General features: G+C 34.8%; 1 protein-coding gene across 1 annotated transcript in view; it reads left to right on the top strand.

The window, feature by feature from the left end:
• Positions 1-1,606: 1,606 nt before the first annotated feature.
• CNTN5 (contactin 5) overlaps positions 1,607-23,279 on the top strand; it is a 578,245-nt gene continuing 556,572 nt past the window's right edge. Inside the window, exons 1-2 of the mRNA XM_036743961.1 lie at positions 1,607-1,752; positions 1,885-2,060. Of these exons, the coding sequence (XP_036599856.1) occupies positions 1,607-1,752; positions 1,885-2,060 (322 nt within the window). The remainder of the gene's footprint in view (positions 1,753-1,884; positions 2,061-23,279) is intronic.

Genomic DNA, 23,279 nt, shown 5'->3' with positions numbered 1-23,279 from the left:
GGGTACAACAGGGAGTTCAGAATAAGCACCCTAAAGAAGAGGGTAACACTTAATTTACTCTCCCCAACTCAGCTCTCTTTTACTAAATATTGGGTATAACAAAAACCATCATGAACATCATATTGCCTGTCCTCTTCCAAGGTTCCCCCAATGGTCTGATGTCAAATGTCTCCTTCATATGTTCCTTAGGCAGTGTGCCTCAGAGATCTCTTAGCCAATCTGGAATCATAGCCCCTTTTCCAGGCAATGTCACATAGTGGTCCCTGCCCTTCAAGGAACCATTAAATCAGAGTGAGTGGGGATGTTAGATTGTGTCATCACAAAACAGAAGTCATTTTAGTCTTAAACCACATATTTTCTTGGAAATTGCTAGGGGAATTCAACATATGCTTCATAGGATGCCATCCCTGGGTGTTCATGCATTTTGATAAGGTATATTCCAATCCAATCTTCATTGAAATAACAGTAACAAGAAGAAAAACAATGATAATGATGATGATGATGATGATGATGATGATGAAAATGATGAAAATGTCTTTTTTAGTGGTCACTGTCTCTGTCCACTTTGTGATATCACCCCTTACTCAGGAGTCATCATGGTTTCTGCAAAGAGTATTGTATACATTAAAAGGAGATATTATTTGAGGTCTTGCTCTACTATTCATTTTTGTGTGAATTTAGGCAAATCACATTTTTTGAGGTGCCTTAATTTCCTAATCTGACCTCTTGATTTGTTTTAAATCAAATCTGATCTATGATTCAGTTGACACCACAATAACTCCCCTTATTTTCTTTCCATAGCGAGAGAGTCCTTCTTTTTGCTCTATGACTATATGTTTAATCGTCTTTTGAGACCCTATTTAAATTCCAGGTTTTGGGGGTCCCCACATGGAATTGTTCCTGATATGAACCCTGGTGATCACCTTCTCTTAATTTATGTCTATATCACTTAGTTTTCATTTAATTTGATCTTATGCTGTTTACAAGATATTTGATTTGATTTATCATTTGTTTATATTTATTTGCTACATGAAATTATAAACTCCTTGAGGGCAAGTAATATTTAAAGCATTTATTTGAATCAAACAGTGGTTTCTTCAGATCCACGGTGCCTAGAAGAATGTTGAACATTTAGGACTCAATAAATAAATCAATTAAGGCCAATATTTGATTCTCAGGGTAATCAGATTTTACAGTTATTAACTCTATCATTAAAATATTAGTCAAAAATTTTAAGGAATAGTGAAACATTAATTAGTTTTCATAACAGGATGTGAGGTTGGTATTATTTTGATTATCCCTAACTTAAAGGATGAAAAATAAAGATGCAAAGAAATTAAATACGTGTACTGCATCAAATGCTGGATATATTCCTTTTTGGTTGTTTGTGTAATAAATTGCAAAGCTAGGTTGATCAATTGGAGAACAGTCTGTTCAGATCTCCTTTAAAATTAGAAAGTAGAATTTGATATAACAACAATTTTCTTTGGTTTTATACCTTAAAATGCATCAAGAATAAGAGGCACTTTACATCTAGGTGGAATGGTTTTTAAATTAATGTGGGAGGAGAGCTAATGAATCAATGTCTTTGGAGGGTTTTGAAAGTATGCCCTTTTCTGTTTCTATAGAGAGTGTGGATTATGGGCCAGTGTTTGTGCAGGAACCAGATGATATCATTTTCCCTACTGATTCTGATGAGAAGAAAGTGGCACTGAATTGTGAAGCTCGAGGCAACCCTGTTCCCAATTACAGGTAGAAATTCACTCTTGAGCACTCATTCCCCTAAGCCTCAAAAACAACAGTTGGATGACATTCTGGAATCCCCAGAGAATAAGAGAATGCCCCATGTAATCCTTATCTGTATTTCTTCTGATTTTTCCCAAGATGGCTACGAAATGGAACAGAAATAGACTTGGAAAGTGACTATCGCTACAGTTTGATTGAAGGAAACCTCATTATCAGCAACCCAAGCGAAGCAAAGGATGCTGGTCATTATCAGTGTTTAACAGCTAACTCCTTGGGAAGTATTCTGAGCAGAGAAGCCATACTTCAGTTTGCCTGTGAGTAAATTATGTTATTGCCATGAAACCCTTTTGCCCTTTTAATGGTTAATGAATATGTCGTAAATTATTGGCAGTCTTCGCAAGCATAAAATTGAAGAAAGGAGGGACCATAGCTTTTCCTGGGAGATTTCTGAATCTCTGGATAAAACTGTTGTCTTCTGAATAAGCCCAATTTTGTTCCTGGGAGGAAAAGTTCAGGATTAATAAAAAGAGCATATTTTAGTAGAGGGGAAAAATAAGTTCTGGAATTTTAATCTCTAAAGGAGTTTATTGTGATCATCTCCCCTCACTGTTGGATCATAGGCTGAATGCTGGAGTTGAAAAGATTGAAGCCCAAGAAAAAAAGTGATTATTCTCAGTCACACAGTTAATAAGGGGGAGGACCATGATGTAAACCCAGGTCCTTTGAGTCCAAATTCAGCATTCTTTCCATGGACCATTATATAAAATATATGCTATCATTTTTTATCTAATGCAAGCTTGTTCTCTTTTTTATAAGCTTTCACAGAAATTCCTGAAATTGTTTTTTCTTGAAATGAAGGACTACCGTCCATTAAGGTAGAAATATCTATAATAACACTCTTTAGGACAGCGGTGTCAAGTAAATAATGATCTTTGTCAGCACATCTTGACCTAGAAAATCACTTATTAACATTATATTTTATTATATTTTTATTTATTCTGTTAAATATTTCCCAATTTCTTTTAATCTGGTTCAGTTGTACTGAGGAGAGGGCCTGCTTGGGCCAAGTAGTGTTTTTGACACCTTACCTCAGTCCAAAGCTATTGATCTCTGGGTGGTCTTGGTGGCCACATTTAAAATTGCAAAATAGATGGAGGTAAAGGATTTAGATTAGATATAAAATCTATCATTGGTGAATTTTAGATTTAGTGTTATGTCCTAAAGTTCTAATAGCCATTTTTCTTTATTCTTATTTTCTGTTTTATATATATATATATATGTATGTATATATACATATATATGTTTGTGTGTGTGAGAGTGTGTGTGTGTGTGTGTGTAAAATTAACTCAGCCACACTATATTAAATATATACAAGAAGGAAAAAAGATACAGAAGAGAAAAAAGAGCTATTCAAAAATGGGACTATTAATTGTCCAGGATTGACAACTTAGAAAATACCAAGACAAGTCATGGAACTATTTTAATTTGTCACGTGGTCAAAAATTGGGCTAGCCTTGGTAGTTGAGAAGATATTACTTCTATGAATATCATTTATACCATAGGAAAAAAATCATCCCTTGTTATTATGACCTTTTTTTTATTTGAGAGAAAATTGTATACTGAAGCGTGGGATAAAGTACTCTTCATTTTATTCTATTGGACTCACAGTAAATAAGACTGATAAAAAAGTCAATCCCTATCATTGTGCCAGTGTCATATAGAGTATCTGTAGGAACACAATGACTTTTTAGCAAAAAAGTACCAGATCCAGACAAATTTTCTTAGTTAAACATAACTATAACTTATGTCTTATAGTTTGTACCATGTCGTGTGCCCACTAGTGGTCAATATGCAAACAAAGGTCTATGATTTTCTTAGTGTTGGAATCTTCTCCACTGATGAAGATCAGAACCATTTGTCACTTAGAAGATGTCTTAAGATATTACTTGAGGCTTAGAGAGGATGTGAATTTTCCATGGTCACATAGAGAAGAATTTTGAAGTTATGTTTAGTGCTATCTACTGTATAACACTACCAATTAGTAGAACCATTATCTAGATTTAATTATTTTCTGTAAGAAGAATAGACCCCTTATGAAAGTTGAAACTGTAAAATTAAAGGCATGAACTGGCATAAAGTGTTCCATAGTGATATGAGATTGATTCTCTAATCTATGAATTGTAATGCATTATGACAGATTTAGACTGAGAGATTACAGCTTTTATTGCCAGGTTATGTGACTACTTTTTGCCAGTGACAGGGCATCTGCAAACACTGACTCTGCCAAAGGTAATTCAGACTCACCATGTTTCTCCAGCACATGTAGATTAAATTTTTGTTGCTTAATCATTATTGTTAGATTACATGACCTCATCAAAATACACTATCTCAGATATGTTGTTGATGTACTTTGGGGGTTTATTTGTGAGTGAAGTAAAGTCTATAAAATATTGTCACCATAATCATGATCTTATTGTCTTTTTTCCCTAACAGCCAATACTTTTTAAGGAGGTTTTATATTAAATATATAGATAGGAGCAGTAAGTTTGAGGGAATAAGAAAAACTCCTCTATTCAAATTGATTTTCCTATTCAAATGTACATCTAAACTTTCACTATTCTCAAGCTTCCTTTCTTTGGATTAAACGTTACCCTTTTTCCAAGCATCTTCTTTTCTTTTTTAACAACAAACACTCTCACCATTTGTGCATTCATTCCTCTGTGTGTGTGTGTGTGTGTGTGTGTGTGTATTACATATTGACATAAATTTTTTGGATAGATCACTTTCCTCAGAGGCAGGTAACACAAGGTCCCTGGCACCATGGTGGAATTGGGAATAGGGAAGAAATTGGAATAAGAGATACAGATAAGAAGGGGCTGGACAGAAAAGAGGAGAGCATTGAAAATGCATTTCAGCTACCTAACATTTTGTCTAGAGTTTGTCTCATATAGTAACAAACTCACAGAAAAGGTGATTTTAGAGGATATCCCAAGAGAAAAAGGCTGATTTGTTGCATGGTGGTACACTATCTTTGTGAGACATCCCTCAGGTCCATACAAGTCATTTGATTACTAAATAATCTAGACTAAGGCATTATTTTTCACTTTGATTTTTTAGCATTTTTTCCTTTGCCAATGAATAATCTTGAACAAAAATGAAAGGTTTAAAAGTGTATTATGTGACCAATGTTCTGGATTTTTGTTGTATTCCCTGTCTCCTACTGAGCCTAGAACATAATTGGCACTTGATAAATACATTTTAATTGATTCAATGAGCAATAGTTTAGCACTTGATTACCTTGGCCCACAGTATACAGCCAGTGTCAGTTCATAATCTTCTATGGATTTGTTTGTTTAGGGTTTTTCATCATTTTTTCTTTTTTAAAGTTATGATCATAAAACATGAGTTTTCTTATTATTTCTCTCTCTCTCTCTCTCTCTCTCTCTCTCTCTCTCTCTCTCTCCATATATATATATATATGTGTGTGTGTGTGTGTGTGTGTGTGTACACACATCCATATATGTATATATATATATATATATATATACACAGACATCTATTCATATGTGTTTATGTGTACTAGAAGATCTAAAAATGAGAACAGAAAAGTGAGGTTTCCAAATAATTTGACTACTAGTTTAATCACTATGTAGAAAGGAATGGGGTTGATATCAGTGATGAGAGATAATATTCAATACTTTGAATAAAATGGACATGGGGAAGTATTGATACTGTTTCACAACCTTAGTTATAATAGGTAAAAAGTCCATTTTGAATGAAGTGTAAGGGAAAATACAGTGTACAGAGATATAAAATTTATATATCATTTTATATCCATTCATTGTAATTATCATTCATGTTCATGGTTCACCTTATCCATTTATTGGCTTTAGGTCAATAGTAATACGAGAGGCAGCATGTTATGGTAAATATAGTGTTGTACATAGAGAAAGGAAAATCTGGGTTTGATTCCTGTACCTGAAATTTACTAGCTGTGTGACCATGTGCAAATCACTTTAGCTGTCTGGCTCTCAGTTTCCATATGTTTAAAAATGGGATAGTGATGCATGAAATACCTACCTCATATAGTTGCAGGGAGCAAAACAGCCAAAATTTATAAAGTGTTCTATCAACTTTAAATGATATATAAGTATCATGTTATTTTATACATCACGAAATATGCACTTGTGTGGGTTACTGGCACAGATTTTGCATTTTGAAAGATTATGGTTGTTAATAAGAGTATCAGTGCTTATAGACAGTCCAAAAATTGTATGATTCTGTACTTTTCTGCTGTTCTTCCACCACCACTTCAGAAAGAGAAGGGCAGAGGTCAAGGGGCCGTTTTGTATTGGTATTTGTTTTTGTGGGTTGCCCTGTTGTGATGCATCATTGTGGTGTGGAGGTGACTCTGGTTTTTTGAAAGCTTGCAATATTGGCCACATGACAATGCCTGGCAAATAGGAGGTGCTTAATAAATGTTAATTGATTGATTGATCAGTAGTGCTTGTTTTCTTAAATCCAAAATAGATGTGTAGACCATGATTTCTTTGATCATGTCAGTCCACTTTGGATGCAAAATAAGGTAAAAATCTCTTCACTGTAAAGTAATCCTTTATTTGTCATTAGAATATATCCATGAAACGGTTCACTTTTTCATTTATTCACAGATGTTTTATCACTTTCTGTGTTAATGAACCAGGATAGTCACTCCAACCTTGTTCATTTTCCCTTGTAAACTTCCACCTCAAATGTCCAAATGGCTACCCCTGAGGATCTCTCATTTTGTTTCCCAGCTAAATGAATAATTATTACCACAGTTCAACTTACTGAGGATACTCTACTTCAGCAACAACAGCTAAATGCCTCAAAGAGCTGAAGTGAAGATTGATAGAGTGGTAAAGTCATGTTTGTGAAAGGTTTTTTGTTTTGCTTTGTTTGGTTTATTGGTCAGTTTGTTTCTTTCCCCAAACTTCTTAAAGAAACATTTGTATAAATACAAAGATATGTTTGATTGTTAGTGATGGTTGTTGCCGGTTCTCAAGCAGACCATTTATACAATGGAATATCTTATTCATTTTACTCATACCTATCAGAAAAGTAATATTCTCGCCTACTAGAGTGATTTTATTCCACCAGTGACAAGCAAGAAGCTGCTATGTAAAGCTGTGTCACTCTATTAACCTATTACCATGCTGATGAGAATTTGAAATTGATAATGTGATACTAGACACATCTCATACACCCTGCTGAGCTTGGAAACAGAAAGCTCCAAGCAATCTATCAAAAGTTCAGATTCTCACAAATAATTCGTGGTAGAAAAGTCAAACATAAAATGAATCAAGACTAAGATCTCATGTTGTCTCTTACTTCAAAAACTTCTTCGTATTGACAGTTTAGGGATAATGGAGAGTTCATGTCTAAATTGGAGCACACTGCATTTCTGAGCATTTAGATTATTTAGATTTAGAATACTCCCCCACCTTTTCTTTGAAGCAATTAGTTTAAAATGTTCTGCTAAACTCTCAAAGAGTTTAGATTATATTATAATAGCATATAATAGTAACCTGTCATTACTGCTACCCAAGGCTGCCATTTCCCAAAGTATCTGAAAGTTCTTAGATCTTTTAATTATGAACCAAAAACATGAAGTAATCATTTTCTTTAGACACTCAAAATTTGCATCTTTGGTTTAATTCCCTAACCCCACATCCTCACTTCAGATAGAAAGGACAATAGTAATGAAAGCCAAGTTTTACTGGTGGTTAGCCCTTTACGCCAAGATTTTCAACTATCAAGAAATTTTAAATAACATTACCAACATATTTCATTAATGTTATTTACTAAATAATGAATATGTAAATATGAGGCAAATATTTTCATTTTGCAAAAAAATTCATTATCAGTATACATTAGGTATATTTTATTATGACACCAACAAAAGTTGGTTTTGCATAGTATGAAGCATAGAGAAAGTAGTCTAAAACTTTCCCTAGTTAATGATAAAGACAATTTTAGGTGTATCAATACATAATTAAAATTACTATTATCCCTCTGGCTCAAAAGTCAATTACTTTGATGAGGATTTATTAATAATATTACATTTCTTCCATTATGATTATTATGGTTCTAGGTAACCCTGTAGTTTTGGGGGAAATATTCATAGATACAATTAAACATTTATGAAGTCATAGTATGTGGTATCACTGATTCACTGCATTTGGAATTATTAAAATAAATTGAGAGAGAAAAGGAAAATACATGTGTGTGTATATATATATATATATACGTATATTACAATTCAGTTATAAAAGTGAACTTCTTGATAGGGAAGGATATAATACTGTATAACAAAATGTCATCACTTAATGGAATGTCATAGAAATGACCAATTTCTATTTTCCAGGAGTATTTGTTATTGAACTCTTCTCATTTTTCAAGCTGGCTTTTTTTTAAGGATGGTCTTTAGTCTCTTTATATATTAGCCTCTTTTTGGACCACTTTGGCATATGAGGACCTTTACAAACTCAGATAAGTCACTTAATTTAATGTTATCAATTCATTTGTCATAAATATATTTATGAGTAATGTTTAGTAATAAATTTACATGTTATAAATATTCATAAAATTATAGTGTCCTAGCAATAGAAAGAACCATGGAGATCATCTATTCCAATCTCCTATTCATGAAAGAATCACCACTATAATGTCCCTGACAAATGCCCATCTAGTTTATCTAGGAGAATTCACTGCCCTGAAGGCATATCACTACATTTTTTGACAGTTTTGGTCCTGAGAAATGGCCCGGCCCCATACCTTGAACTACTCTCTTCTAACATACCCTCTAGTTCCACTTCTATCCTTTCAAACACTCTAGAAAGCTTTATTCTTCTTTATTATTCACTTATTTCAGTCATGCCTGACTCTTCATTTTGGGGGGGTTTTATTAAGCAAAGATACTGGAGTGGTTTGTCATTTCTTTCTTCAAATTATTTTACGTACGAAGAAACTGAGGCAAACAGAGATAAGTGACTTACACAGCTAGTAAGCTACTGAGGCCAGATTTGAACTCAAGAAGATGAGTTTTCCAGACTCCAGGTCAGGCACTCTATCCATTGTGCCACCTAGCTGCATATTCCATATAACCCTTCATGTATTTGAAGATAGCTGTCATGTGCCCCTACATCTTCTCTTTCCCATGCCAAACATCTCCAGTTCCATTAACTCTTCTTTTCCTGATATCATTTTGAGTTCCCTTCTACCCCAGTCATCGACCTTTAGATAGAAGCTACAAAAGAGAAATTAAATTATGGAATAAATTTTCTCTTGCACATCTAGTTTTCAGATCAAACCACCTTCTTCAATTCAACATATATACCATCAAATAGAAAGAAACAAAAGATTATTTGAGCTTTGGCATGAAGTGATTCCTAGACCTTAAAAGAAGATGAGAGCTGCATACACTTTCAAAAGCATCATCAGCCTTCCTGCCCTGAGTTTTGCTTCCTACTTCCTGAGAGTCATCATCTGCCTCTGCCTCTGCCTCTGCCTCTGCTTCCTCTCCGTGCTCTATTTTGATGGCTGAAGGTTGCCTCTTTAACTTTGGGTTTACTGGCTAGATTTCTTTCTCAAAAACCAATCCTTAAATCCACCTCACTGTGGAGCTCATAGATTGGACAACAGGTCCCTGCCCTCCTGGCACAGGGTAAATACCAAATAGTAACTGTTTCTCTTTTGGCCAGGAACCCTGAGGGTCTTTCCCTCCCAGTTTGATTTTTTTTTTGGAGTTTTGATTAAAGGTTCTCAAAGTGAGAACCTGGAAAGACCTTAGCCTGAAAGGGCCAGGGTCTGCCAATGCACCCTGGGCCATCTCTAGTCTTCCTGATGAATATCAGGCCACTGGACCCAGATGGCTCTGGAGGAGAAAATGAGGATGGCGACCTTGCACAGCCCTGCCTCACTCAAATGAAAGTCAACTGCGAGTCATGTCATTGCTTCCCTGATGTCATGGTCCTCTTTGAGAACATAGGACAAGCCCAACACAAGGGTCTAATAGTTGTAACCTTTTCAGGAGTGTATTTCCAATGCTCTGGTTCAATTTTTCATTCAAATTCATTAAAATGTAGTGGAGTATAAAGGACATATTGCCTACACTCCATTCTCATACACACAAATCTCTCACCAAGGAGGAGAATTGCCCTATACCCATTTTGCACAAATTCATACAACATGGCTAGAAAAATCGAATAGCTTTTCCCTCCTCTCTCCAAAGTTCCTTTTGACAAAAGTGTTGGAGACAGGAAAAGGGGGTGCAACAAGTGGGGCAAGAACAGGTCCTGCTCTGTGGACTTGCCTAGGTAAGGTTCTGGGGCTTCTTTGCTTTCTCAGTCAATCAATTAATAAACCTTTATTAAGGGTCTACTGTGTACAGGCCTCTGCTAAGCCCTAAGTATACAAAAGAGGTAGAAGACAGTCCCTGTCCTCAGGGAGCTTGCAATCTAATCATTGAGACAACATGCAAACAAATATAAAGCAAGCCATGTACAAGATACGGATATTTGTATAGAGCAAGCTATATACAGGATAAATAGGAAATAGCAGAGCAAAGGCATTAGAATTAAATGGAGTTGAGAAAAGCTTCCAGTAAAAGATGGCATTTTAGTTGGCACTGAAAGGAAGCCAGGGAGGTCAGTAGGCAAAGTGGAAGAGGAGAGTATTCCCTGGAAAAAAATCTAACATTCAGTGACCTTAATAAGACAATGTCCTCTATAGTTGTAAATTTTTATGCCTTTGGAAGGAAATATCTACACCCAATCTAACCATGGATTAACAAAAAAACAATCTTTTACACAGCAGTGAACATACAATATTCCTCCTTCATCACAAGAGATTCCCAAGACAAGATGTGGTATATCTTTTCCTTCAGATCTATAATAGGCACCTGTCTGCCCAAAATGATTTAAGTACAGCCCTACAGGAAGGAAAATGTTTCTAATGGCTCTTTCGGTTCCTATGATTCCAGAATTATAGCTAATATGCTATTTAACTTTTTGCTCTACAAGGAGTTGTCTATTCTCCTATTCCTTCACCTTAGCTACAAGACAGGGCATAGTGACAGGAACTGTCAAATTAAGGTGTCATATCTTGCCTCTTAATTTCTTTTTAGAATGTTGGTTGTCTATCAACTCCACATTTGGTTGGCTCCTTGAACAATCTTATCTTTGTGTACATGACCTCCACATCTGATTTTTCTTTTTGCCATGACAACCTTACAAACAGAACCACTTGAGTCAAATAACTGAGAAATGATAAATTTTTCGCTTATATTTTCCCAAATCCTATTTTCAACCAATATCATCAGGAGACAATGTACTCAATTGTAATTCATACAAAATTGAGCATTTCAGAGAAATAACTTCTCTTAGTAGCTCAAAGGAAATTAAATAGCATTTGTAAAATCTCATATTTTTCTTCATTGTTGTCATCAAAATTATGATTATAAGCTGTCAATGTGGAATATCAAATAAGACCACTGATATCAATCCTAAGTGCATAAACATAGAAAATCTTTCACCTGGCAAGCTCTCAACTGTAATGGGCTTACTTAAATAATAACCCATGAAATTTCACAAACATTCTTTAAACTAAGAAAGTGAGAAATAACTTGTTAACTGAACTAGAAGTGAAAAAGTCATTAAATGCAGTTTCTTTAGTTTTAGTGCACCAAAATAAATTCTGGCCTAGAAAACCTGATTTATGATCATGTGAATTTAATCTCATATAATCAGTCATTACTGAAAGGACTTTTATATCCTACTCTGTTTTCTTCCTCCTCTTTTTTCTTTTTCTCCTTTTTAAAGTGATGCATTTTGGGCTGTTTTTCAACATGCTTCTATGGAGGGCATTTTATAATGTTGGTTGCATATATATCACAATCATTTCTTAAGCACTTCTTGATGCTCCTAGTCAATTCTCTTTCCCTCCTAAACTTCCCTGGTCTTTGCTTATACTTGTATATGCTCAATAGAATGCTGCCTTGTTAGAGCAAACTATATGGTACAGTGGAGAGTGATGGGAATAGGGTCAGGAAGACCTGAATTCAAATCCAGCCTTAGTCACTTACAAGTTAGGTGATCCTGGGCAACTCATTTTATCTCTTCCTACCTCAATCTTTATTGGTAAAATGAGGATAATAATGATACCTATGACCCAGAGCTTTTATGACACTCAAATGATATGTTGTAAAGTTCTATATGTAAGTGCTGGCTACTTTTTGTTATTATCATCATTATCATTACTTCATTTTTGCCTTTGTATGCTCAGTATCTCCTAGCCTCAGTATTTTGTCCATAGTAGGGACTTAATGAATGTTAGTTGAATTTAATGGAGTAAAATTCTTCCTCCTCAAATTTCCATAGGAATGGCCTATATAACGCCAAAATCATTTAAATATTTTATTTTTAATTAAATTTTAAAATTCATACAATGTAGTGAGTGGCATAATTTTTCAACCTCATGATTTGACGCAGTATGGAAAGAAATAATTTACCTGTGTTATAACTATAGAAATATTAGTGTCCATGAGCTAGCATGAAGAGTTCAGATTGTTAATACTTTTATTTTATCATTTAATGTGTTCTTCCTACAAAGAGACTCTTAATTTCTTTACTGTGGGCATTAATGCAATCACTTTGGCAAAGCCATGCTAGTATCACGCAGAAAACATTTGTTGTAATTGGTTTCATTCTAACATCGCAAAATTTATTTCTGAAATTTCACAAATACATACATAGATACATACACATACATATGTCTACAAATTATCTTTAGTATTTTATTCTACGAGTAAAAACATAAATACACATATATACAATAAATAAGCATTTGTTTTCTACTTAATATGTGTTAGGCACTGTGTTGAACCCTGGAAATACAAATACAAAAATCAAGACATCAGGAAGCCTATATTTTAATGGGGGACAGAATTTAAGTGACTTTCACAAGGCTGCACAGGAACTAAATCTCTGAGTTGGGTCCCATTTCCTCTAACCTAGCTTGAAGTTAAGTCCTTTCATTCAAGATCCATCATTTTTGGATTTTCTTTAAATTCTTTCACAAACACACTGCCCCTCTTTCCCCACAAGGAATAGAAGCACCAAAGAGAGCTTATCCCTACAACACAAGGACATTTGGTAGTCCTCCTTTAGCTACACATCTAAAGGGGATGTGCCTTAAAAACTTACCGCTATGATAGCTGCTGCTATTCAGCAATGTTTGTTGAAAGAAGTAGTAATAAGTCAGATTTTTTTCCTCTTCTTTCTAAATGAACCTTTAAAAGGTGAGCTCAGATGGGAACCAAAATTTTATGATATGATTTTACATGCCGTGTCAGTCTTGGTAAGCAGGAATTTACAACAGTAATCTAATTGCAAGTGATTGTTTGTTCTTTTTTCCCCCTGACTTACCTGGATGTCATTGTGAATATGGATAAGGCTAAATGAGCATTTAAAAATAAAACTTTGAAATTAGCTGTCAACATAATCTTGTTTACCTTTATAACCTTGATACATACTTGTGCATCATAGACACTTCTTGGATGTTACAAAAACCTATCACAGAATGACAGTTAGCTAAGAAGAAACAGAGAACATCCGAATCTGTGAGTTTTTACCTGCTCTCTTAGAACTAGAAATGTCTTCCTTGCCCAGAAACTGTTAGCTTTTCTAGTCCATAGGAGAAGAGCAAGCTTTTATCTGTGCTCAAAATAGATGTGTTTTTGCACACACAAATATACACCCCACCCGTCAGAGACATGCAAATTATCATCTTTGCAAAACCACATAACAGAATTACTTTTCTTCCTTACCAGATTAGTTATCTTTCTTTAAGCCTACATCAACTCAAGTATTATACACTGTCAGGGGAGTTTAGGAAACAAGCAAAGAAACAATTCAAGAGACTTAAAGCTTAGCTTTACACTGAAATATACTCTCCTGATGACCATTATCTTTTTTGTTTCTTTTATAAAATCTATTTCCTCATTAATTTAACAAAAGTTATTAATTGACTACAATTTACACAACCCTTTTTAAACGATGAGTCACTAGGAATGGAATCATATAGAGAGAACAAGAAACCAGACAGAATCAAATGTTTATTGGGAGAAATACAGCTCACAGGATGTTCCAGCCAAGCACACATGTGACAGTTCATTAGAGAAATTGCCTCCTCCTGAGACCTTGCTTAATAAACCAGCCAGCTTTTCTCTGCAGTATAATAATAGCATATAACCTGGTGATTCAATTTATCTTAATGATGATTCATTCTAAACAGTGGACATCTGGTTGTGTGTGTGTGTGTGTGTGTGTGTGTGTGTGTGTGTACATACACATACACATCTTGGGTTAATTCCTGGCTTTATCACACTATAAATGCTGAATAACAGTATAATATGCATCCTAACTTCCCAAACTATACTGCATTATTATAAAATATTAATCTTAATAAAATATTGAGAAACTAACATCATCTAAGGGGGAAAAAAGGTGAGAAAGTGGCCAGCTAGTGCTATATGTGAGCTGATATTTTTACCTTATTTACTAAAGCTTCTGCTATTTCTCCCATCAATTTGAGGTCTCCACATGTGGAGGAGGGAAAAGAGGGCAAAGTTGAGGAGTGGCTCCTTAATTCTCTTCACCTCCAGCCACTATGTGTTAGCCTTTTCTGGGCAATTATTACCGTAATGAGGGAGAGGGGACTGAAAACGCTGGACAACCACGAAGGAATGATATGTCTATCAAAAGAAAAGACATATACTCCCAGCCATGTTGGAAGTGATACAAGAGAGGAAAACCAAAGCAGAAACAACAAATACTGAAGATCTAGTCTGGAGCTTGGGAAAATAGCAATAGCACTTTAAGATTTGCAAAGCGCTTTGAGGATAAAATATCTCATTTTATCCTCACAATAACCTTTTGAACTTTTTGAAGTAGGTGCTATTATTCTCCCCACTTTATGGATAAAGAAACTGAGGTAGATTGGGGATAAGTGACTTGCCCAACACCACTGAGCTAATAAGTGTCAGGGGTCACATTTGAACCTAGGTCTTTCTGATTCCAACTCTAGCACTCTGTCCATTAGAAAATGTCTCCTGACCACCAATCCATGTTTACTTTTCTTGGTCATTGGTTTCTCTTATTTCTCTGTAGTATTTGACAATCTCAATCATGCCTTCAATGAAACTCCCCTTTATTGGCTTTAGAAATAACACATTTTCCTGGTCCTTATGCTACTGTCCTTACTGTTTGCCTTCTCTGCCGATTCCTCTTTCTCTTCTGCTTTCTAAAGGTAAAAGGCATTTCACCAAGGCTCTGTTCTTGTCCATTTCCTTTAAAAATATTTTTATTTAATTTTTTATTTTCTCCTCTTTTCTTTAATCAATCAAAGGTCTTATAGATTTCCTCTTTTTTTTCTGTTGTATTGTCATGCCCAGATCAAAAGCCCTTAAGGAATTGAAGGAATTCACCTTCATGTATTCTTTGGATGAACCATTCATTTGATCAGAGAATGTAACTGTCATTAGACACCAACACAGAAGGCTATGGATGGGGGATGATGTAATCACTGGAGTTTTTAAAGGTGGGAAGGATTGTCTTGGGTGGGGAAGTAAGAAAAGGGAAAGAGAAAGATCACTTCCAAGGGAGAATCCCTTAGTACGTCAGATAGAATTAGGCCTGAAAAATTTAGTCGCACTTATCAAAAGAGAACTATTAGTAAACACAACTCAAAGGTCCTGTTGTACAATTTCTAGCTTTCCAAGGGTGTATTGGGGTGGGGGATAGGGGAGTGTCTGTGTGTTTTGCAGTTATGGTAATAGTCCTATTCTTTTCAATAGAAACACATATAAAAGTATTTTTCAAATTTATCTTTCAGAGGAAACTCTTTCTTGTTCTGTCAGTAGCTCTAGAAAAAAAAAACACCTCAAAACACCATGGATGCATAGTAAGAGATTATTGGTGACAAGGCGGTCATAATCCAATATCCAAGATTCTCAGAGCTGGAAGAGACCTCAAAGGCCAACTAGTCCAGCTCATGCCTGAACAAAATCCCCACCCCAATATCTAAGACAAATTGTCATTCAGCCTTTCTCTGAAGACCTCTAATAAGGGAAAACCCACCAGGTATTCGTATATCTTTTTGATAGTAGTCATTGATACATTGAACCTAAATATACTTTTTTGTTATTTCTATCCATTGTTGATAGTACTGTTCTCTGGGACCAAGCAGAGTAAGTCTTAACCATCTGCCATATAACAGCTCTTCAGATAATAGAATTCAGCTACAAATAGTTGTGCTGCTCTTCTCCTCCAACAACTTTATTTTTCTGTTCTGAGCTAAATATCCCCTTTATGCTCAACTGTTCCTAGCATGTTACATTCTCTGGTCTCTTCATTGTCCTGGTTACTCTGCTCTGAACACATACCAGTCTGTGAAAGCCCTTCCTTATGGTTAATAAAATATCACATCATAGTTAAGTTTATTTATTTATTTTTGTCAGTCAGCAAGCATTTATTAAGTGCCTTCTATGGTTTATGTCACTATACGAAATATGGGAAATAAAAAAAATCATAGCACTTTAATATGGTATCTCACATGTCCTATCTCTTTTTTTTCCTTTTTTTAGGTTTTATTGATGTGTTTTGTCTTTAAATTATAGATATTTATAAATTATTCCTGCTTCATGAGCAGTCTCTGAAAACAAAGCAAAACAGCTAAGTAAAACTATAAAAAGGGACCTCATTTGAAGTACATACAATTCACATCATTCATATATACCCAGCTCTCTATTTTAAAAAAAAATTAAAAAATCTATTTTCTCTCCCTCTAACTCTCCCATTGGAAGAACAATTTTTTAAAAAATTTCTTAAATACATAGTTAAGCAAAAGGAAAAAAAAACTCCTCCAAAGCTGGATAAAATATATGTGTGTGTGTACATATGTGTACATATATATTCACACACATATACATACACAAACATATTATTTATACATATATGTATATACACATATATAAATATAGATATTTAGACATATATGTCTTATTCTTCGCCCGAAATACTAAATATATCACTTTTCTTTAAAGGATAACATTGGATAGTATGTTTCATGAATCGCTATTGTATTGATTGTAGTTCTTACAACTTTAAAAATTGTTTGATTTTATGTTGATGTACAAATTATTCTCCTAGTTTTGCTCATTTCATTCTGCATAAGCCTACAAAAGTCTTCAAAATTATTCATTTTATAATATTGTTATATATTATTCCTAGATTTGCTTACCTTGTTCAGAATCAGTTCATATGTCTTTCCATGTCTTTCTGAAAGTGTCTAGAGCTGGACCCAATATATGGTCTGACCAGGATAGAGTGTAGCACTACTGTTACCTCCCTCATTCTGAACTCTGTGCTTACTACAGCCTAAGCCATTCATATTTTGTATTGGCCCATACTGAGCATATCATTCACTAATGCTTCCTACCTCCCAAGTCTTTTCCACATGAATTAAGGTATAGCCACCTTTTTTTAACTCGTGAAGTTGATTTTATAAGCCCATGTGCAAAACTCTATATTTATCTCTCTAAAATTTCATTTTCCTAGCTTCAGCCCATTATTCTAGACTGTCAAGCTCTTTTGGGATCACGATTCTATTGGCAACATGGCATAGTGAATAAAGAACTGGCTACTAATTAGAAAGTCTTGGGTTCAAATCCTACTTCTGCTACACACTGGCTATCTGTTCCTGGGATGCCATTTAATCTGTCAGTGTCCCCAGCATCTCTCTTAGACTACAAATTACAGAGATCTTGTCAGTCTGCATTGGTAGAGGGAATTATTAATCGGAGGGTCCCTACACCAATGGCATCACAAGCCCAGTCTGATGTATATGTATACATGTATTTATGATTATACATGCATATTGATACACTATGTTTATATGTATATTGTGTGTTTATGTGTGTATGTATATTTATATATAGGGGTATATATGTATATAGGAAGGGTATGCCATCCTGCATGCCATCTGTACATCACTGTCAAACAATGAATAAACATATATTAAGCACCTACTATATAGCAGGCATTTGATAAGTATTGAGAAATTGACTGGTTTCATAATACTTAACTGAATAGATTGTAGAAGTCCTCTGTGACAGAGTAAATATTGCTTTAGATTGTCAGTCTTTAACATTTAAGTAGAATTGATCTGTAAAGTCATGTTCACTATAGTATAGTTTTGTCATAAAATGCATCTCATGGCAAAAGATAATCCACTGGGTATATAGAGAATCACTTGTAAGATGTTGGTAGAAATAGTGTTTTCTCTTCTCTTGGATTTCCTTCATCATTGTTAAAAGATGGAGGGAAAATCCCTCATTTAAAAGTCAATGTATATAAGTATAATGCAGCTCAAGTAGCCATAATGGGCCTCCATCAAAAGCATCTAATCTTAGTCATTATGTGGCAAGGGGAACTATGGCCCTGAAGAACTGGAATAGATATTATATAAATAGCTTCATTTTTGTCTTTTAGTTTAAAAGGCAGGACATGCACTTTTCAATTCTATTTGATGTACTTTATAAACCTTTGGGATTCACTGATACGGCATAGAATCAAGGCACTTCTGGCTACCTCCAAAGTTTTCCAGTTGAGCTGAGCAATCATTCACTTTCAATTGAGCTGGGGCCACTGATCATTCCCTGTATTTTCATGGTTCTACAGTTATGACTGTTTGGGGAACAGTATTCTTTTTATCTGTAATTCTAAGCTCTAACACAATAGTAGTGAAAAGTTAATTTTAATTTATTATTAAAAACAAACTTTATTTGATTATTTAAATAATTAATATATTAAGGATGATTAACCATAAAAATACATGCTATTTTTCAGAGCAAATGATAAACAGTTCAAAATCCTACAGAAATAATTTGTGCCAAGTAGGCATCATTTTGCCAAAAAATTTTAAAAACTGATAATAGACCAAATCATTCATTCTGTATGCTATAACTGAAAATGACTTCCCTCCAAATGGAGTCTGTGACCTAAGTAGGATTGTAGAATGGAATAAAAAAAAAATGCCTCCATGGACAAAATCACACATCCTTCCAAAATATATGTTGTCAAAGAAGTATTGAACAAATGCTTGAGGTATGTGGATTTGCTTATGGAAATTGAGGGTTTACATTGGTAATTAGGACCACTTCTTCACTAATAGAAATGACATAAAATAGCCTCAAGAAATCAAGAATTAATGATCAACACTTAGCAAAACAAGACAAGGTGGCTAGAATTGTGTATTAGAAGCTTGCTACATTTCATGGACTGCTAGATGACATATATCCATACCATAAATACAGACATCAAAATATATTGGAGAATGTGACCAATTAATCAATACAGGAACCTGAGCCTTGTCAAACACTAAACTGTTATCCACAGCCTACCAGTTATAAAAATGATTCATAAAAACCTAGGCATAACATTTAATAGATGTCATCATGTCCAATACTCAGTTTCCAAGCTACATAGAATAAAGTGTTTTCAAGCTATAAAGCTCATACAAAAGATATCAAAATCACGTAGGAATAGGATGAGAATGATATATAAATATATATATAATTTCTTCTACCTTGGCTACTCCTAGAACCTACAGAAGAGGTGCTTTTTTCCTAATATACCTATTCAACTATGAAAAGCATATAGACCTGTGCATGAGTCCATAAGATATTCGCTACTCTAGGAAAATAGCTTGTCCCAGGACTATTTCTATCTGAACTTCATTGAAAAAAAATAAGAATGTGATAATAATGTGTGATATATGATAAGAGGCATGGATACATATATACACATGAGGCAGATAGGTGGCACAGATACAGAGCACTGAGCCTAGAGTCAAGAGAATTCATCCTCCTGAGTTCAAATCCAGTCTCAGACACTTAGAGCTGTGTGACTCTGAGCAGGTCATTTAACCCTGTTTGCCTCAGTTTCCTCATCTGTAAAAAGAACTGGAGAAGGAAATGGCAAATCACTCTACTGTCTTTGCCAAGAAAACCCCAAATGGCGTCAGAAAGAGTCAGACATGACTGAAATGATTGAATAACAACAACATACATACGGATACATATATATGTAAATGTATATATGTATATACACATATATAAATGTATTTACATAGTGTAGTAGCGTTTTCAAAGTATTTTAAATTATCTAATTCATGCTTCATAATAATTCTGAGGAATTATCATCCCCATTGTACATATAAGGAAAATTAGTAATGATGATCATAACTAGCATTTACATAATGCTTTAAGGTTTACAAAGCAGCCTACAAATACTATCTCATTTGATGCTAACAACAATCCTAGGAGATGGGTGCTCTTCTTATTCCCATTTTACAGATCAGGAAATTGAGAAAAACCAGCAGTTAAATAACTTGCCCAGGGTCATACAGCTAGTAAGTGTCTGAAGCAAGATTCAAACTCAGGTTTATCTGACTCCTGTTTAGCATTCTATCCACTATGGATCTAGCTCAGAGAGATTCAGTGACTTTCTAAACCATGCAGGGTATTTTTTTGGTAGCTGTTATTTAAATAATATTAGAAAAATCATATGAGTTGCTATGTTGTGAGTAAAAACTTACACTTCCAATTAAGGTGTTGCCTTAGGTTCTAAATCTCTTTGGAATTATCTAAAAGTGTTTTTAGTGTTGTCTATACTATTTAGATTGGTGCATATGATTCTAACCACAATGGATAAGTTAGTAAACAATTTCAATTGTATTATAAGAGGCCTGGAGCTGGAGGGAGGAGTGGCAACTGACTGCAGTAGAATCAACCCTCTGGCAAGGTTATGCTCAACTTTCTGTACTTCTCTGAGAACCTGGGAGGTTTTTTTTTTTCTTCCTTGTTTTTGTTCCCTTTTGATTGGTCAGAAAAAAAGTCTTAAGAATTGAAGAGGATTAGAAATTTGTTCTCTTCTTCTCTTTGAGCTTCAGTAGTTGAACACTGAACACAATGAATTGGGACCACTTATGGGACAATCCTAATTTATCTACATTAGTGGTATGTGTAGCAATTAGAAACAGCTTAACTTAAGTGCAGTAGTTGAAGATAGTAGTGGAACTTGAGAGGTCAAGAGCTAACAGTCTACAAGCTTGCTTAAGATGCTCAAGTTTCCAAATAGCAAAAGCAGAGCAAAGGGGAATGGCTCTAGGATGCTACAGTTATGAAGTAAGGATTCAGCTTAGATCTCTAACCCTAGAATTAATAAAGATAACAATTAGTCTGGAAGTGGTACAGGAGTAAATATATTAAGCCAGAAAGGACCTCAGGAATTATCTAGTCCAACTTTTAATTATCACCAATGAGGAAACTGAGAGCCAGAGAGGTTAAGTGATTTGCCCAGGAGCAAATAACAGAAAATAGAAGAACTTTCCCACAATACCTAGAGGTTTTCCTTTACATTTTTGCTTTTAAATATTATTGCATTTCCTGTATCAATTGTGAAGTGTCTAAGTTGTTAATATGAACTCTCATATTTTAATAATAAAGTTTACCATCTAGAAAAGGCAGAATGCCTGTTTCTGTTGTTAAACCTGAAAGTTTGGTTAAAGGAGGCAAACAGATAGAGAAATTAATATTATTTATTTATTTATTCATTCCCTTTAAGCATAATGGACAGACATGATCAGGGATTGAGCCAGACAGAGTCTGACTGACTTCTACAGAAGAATGAAAAGTTTTTTATATTTTAAGAACAGTCACAATTCAGCATGTTTTTGTGTTATTCAATTTTATGATCCCCATGTATGTTTAACCATGATACAAGACAAAGATTTTCCTTAATGGAATAGATAAGATAAGATAAGAGTGTTGACAAGGGTCAGTTAAAACTACAACCCAGAGTTTCTGTGTTTAATTTACCATTAACATTCCATAACATAGTATATACCTGTAAAATGTTAAGTGAGGTCGTTTCTCAGGATTAGGGTCTCATCCTTTAATGGTTAACAGGGGAAGGAATGTTCTTAGGTCAGCCCGATCTGGCCTTGTTGACAGAGAAAAGGTATTCTCTGAACAAAGTTCAGAGAACAAAGAAGCCTAGGTCCAGGCTCTTCTTCCAGTTGATGATTAATTCAGGCTCTGGCCCTGATTAAAATTACAAAAATGATATAAAATGGTATTAAATTATGCTCATTGTCTAGAAACCTTTAACACAGCTCTTAATTGATTAAAAAGAAAACAGTATTATCTAATGGCAAATACATTCAGTCAGTCAATAAATATTTCTTAAGCACGTACTATGTACTAGAAACTGTGCTAAGCACTTGAGATACAAAGAAAGCAAAAGATACTCCCTGCTGTCAAGGAGCTCACAGTCTAAGGGGGAAGACAAGAGGCACACTCATATGTATGAACAAGCGAAATACAAGGTAAACAGGAACTATTGACAGAGGGAGAGCACTAGCATTAAGGAGGATCAGGAAAACCTTCTTGTAGAAGATGGGATTTTAGGACTTAAAGAAAGCCAAGGAAGCCAGGAGATGAGGAAGGAAAGCATTCTAGGCAATATGATTATGTAGGAAAAATGCCCAGAGAAAAGATGGAGTGTGTTCTTCTCACAACAGCAAGGCCAGTGGCACCGGATCCTGGTGGGGAATAAGGTATAAGAAGACTAGAAATGTATGTGGGGGCTAGATTATAAAGGGCTTTGAATGCCAGAGGATTTTATATTTGATCCTGGAGGCAATAGGGAATTACTAGAGTTTATCAATTAGCATGTGACATGGTCAGACTTAGGCTTTAGGAAAATTGCTTTGGTGAATGAATGGAAGATGGATTGGGTAGGGGAGAGACTTGAAACACCCACCAGCAGACTATTGCAGTATTCCAAGGTGTGAAGTGGTGGGGGCCTGTACCAGAAAGGTAGCAGTCTCAGGGAAGAGAAAGGGACATATTCAAGAGACATTGCTGAGATGAAATCAAAAGCCCTTGGCAAAAGATTGAATTTGGGGGAAAGCGGGTGAGAGATAGTGTGGATAACACTTTGTGAATCTGAAGAACTGGAAAGATGGTGCTACCCTAGACAATGATAGAGAAGTTGAAGGAAGGAAGTATTTAGGGGAAAGTTAATTTTAGTTGAGGACTCAAAGTATTGCAGGTCCTCAGAGGTTGTTTGGCTAATCAATTCATTGAAGAGTGAAGGTAACATAAATTAATCCCAATTTTAATTATTTCATTTTTTATAATTCAAGACTCATTTGTCCATGTAACATTGCTTCTCTCAGTGATTTCATAAAATAACCTACTGATACATCGTTAAATAGAAAAGTTCTTTTATAGTGGCAGTTTTAATAAAAGGTACACCTTCCTGTTAATTATTCAGACGATATATTTCAAGTTATGCTGTTCCTTTAAAACAAGGAGTTCCTCTTTATTTTTGTTTGCTTGGAGTTATCTCATTTTGAACTCTTCCCTT

This window comes from Trichosurus vulpecula, chromosome 2 (genome assembly GCF_011100635.1).
Source record: "Trichosurus vulpecula isolate mTriVul1 chromosome 2, mTriVul1.pri, whole genome shotgun sequence".
NCBI classification, from domain to species: Eukaryota; Metazoa; Chordata; class Mammalia; order Diprotodontia; family Phalangeridae; genus Trichosurus; species Trichosurus vulpecula.
This window is presented reverse-complemented; position numbering and strand designations above follow the sequence as displayed.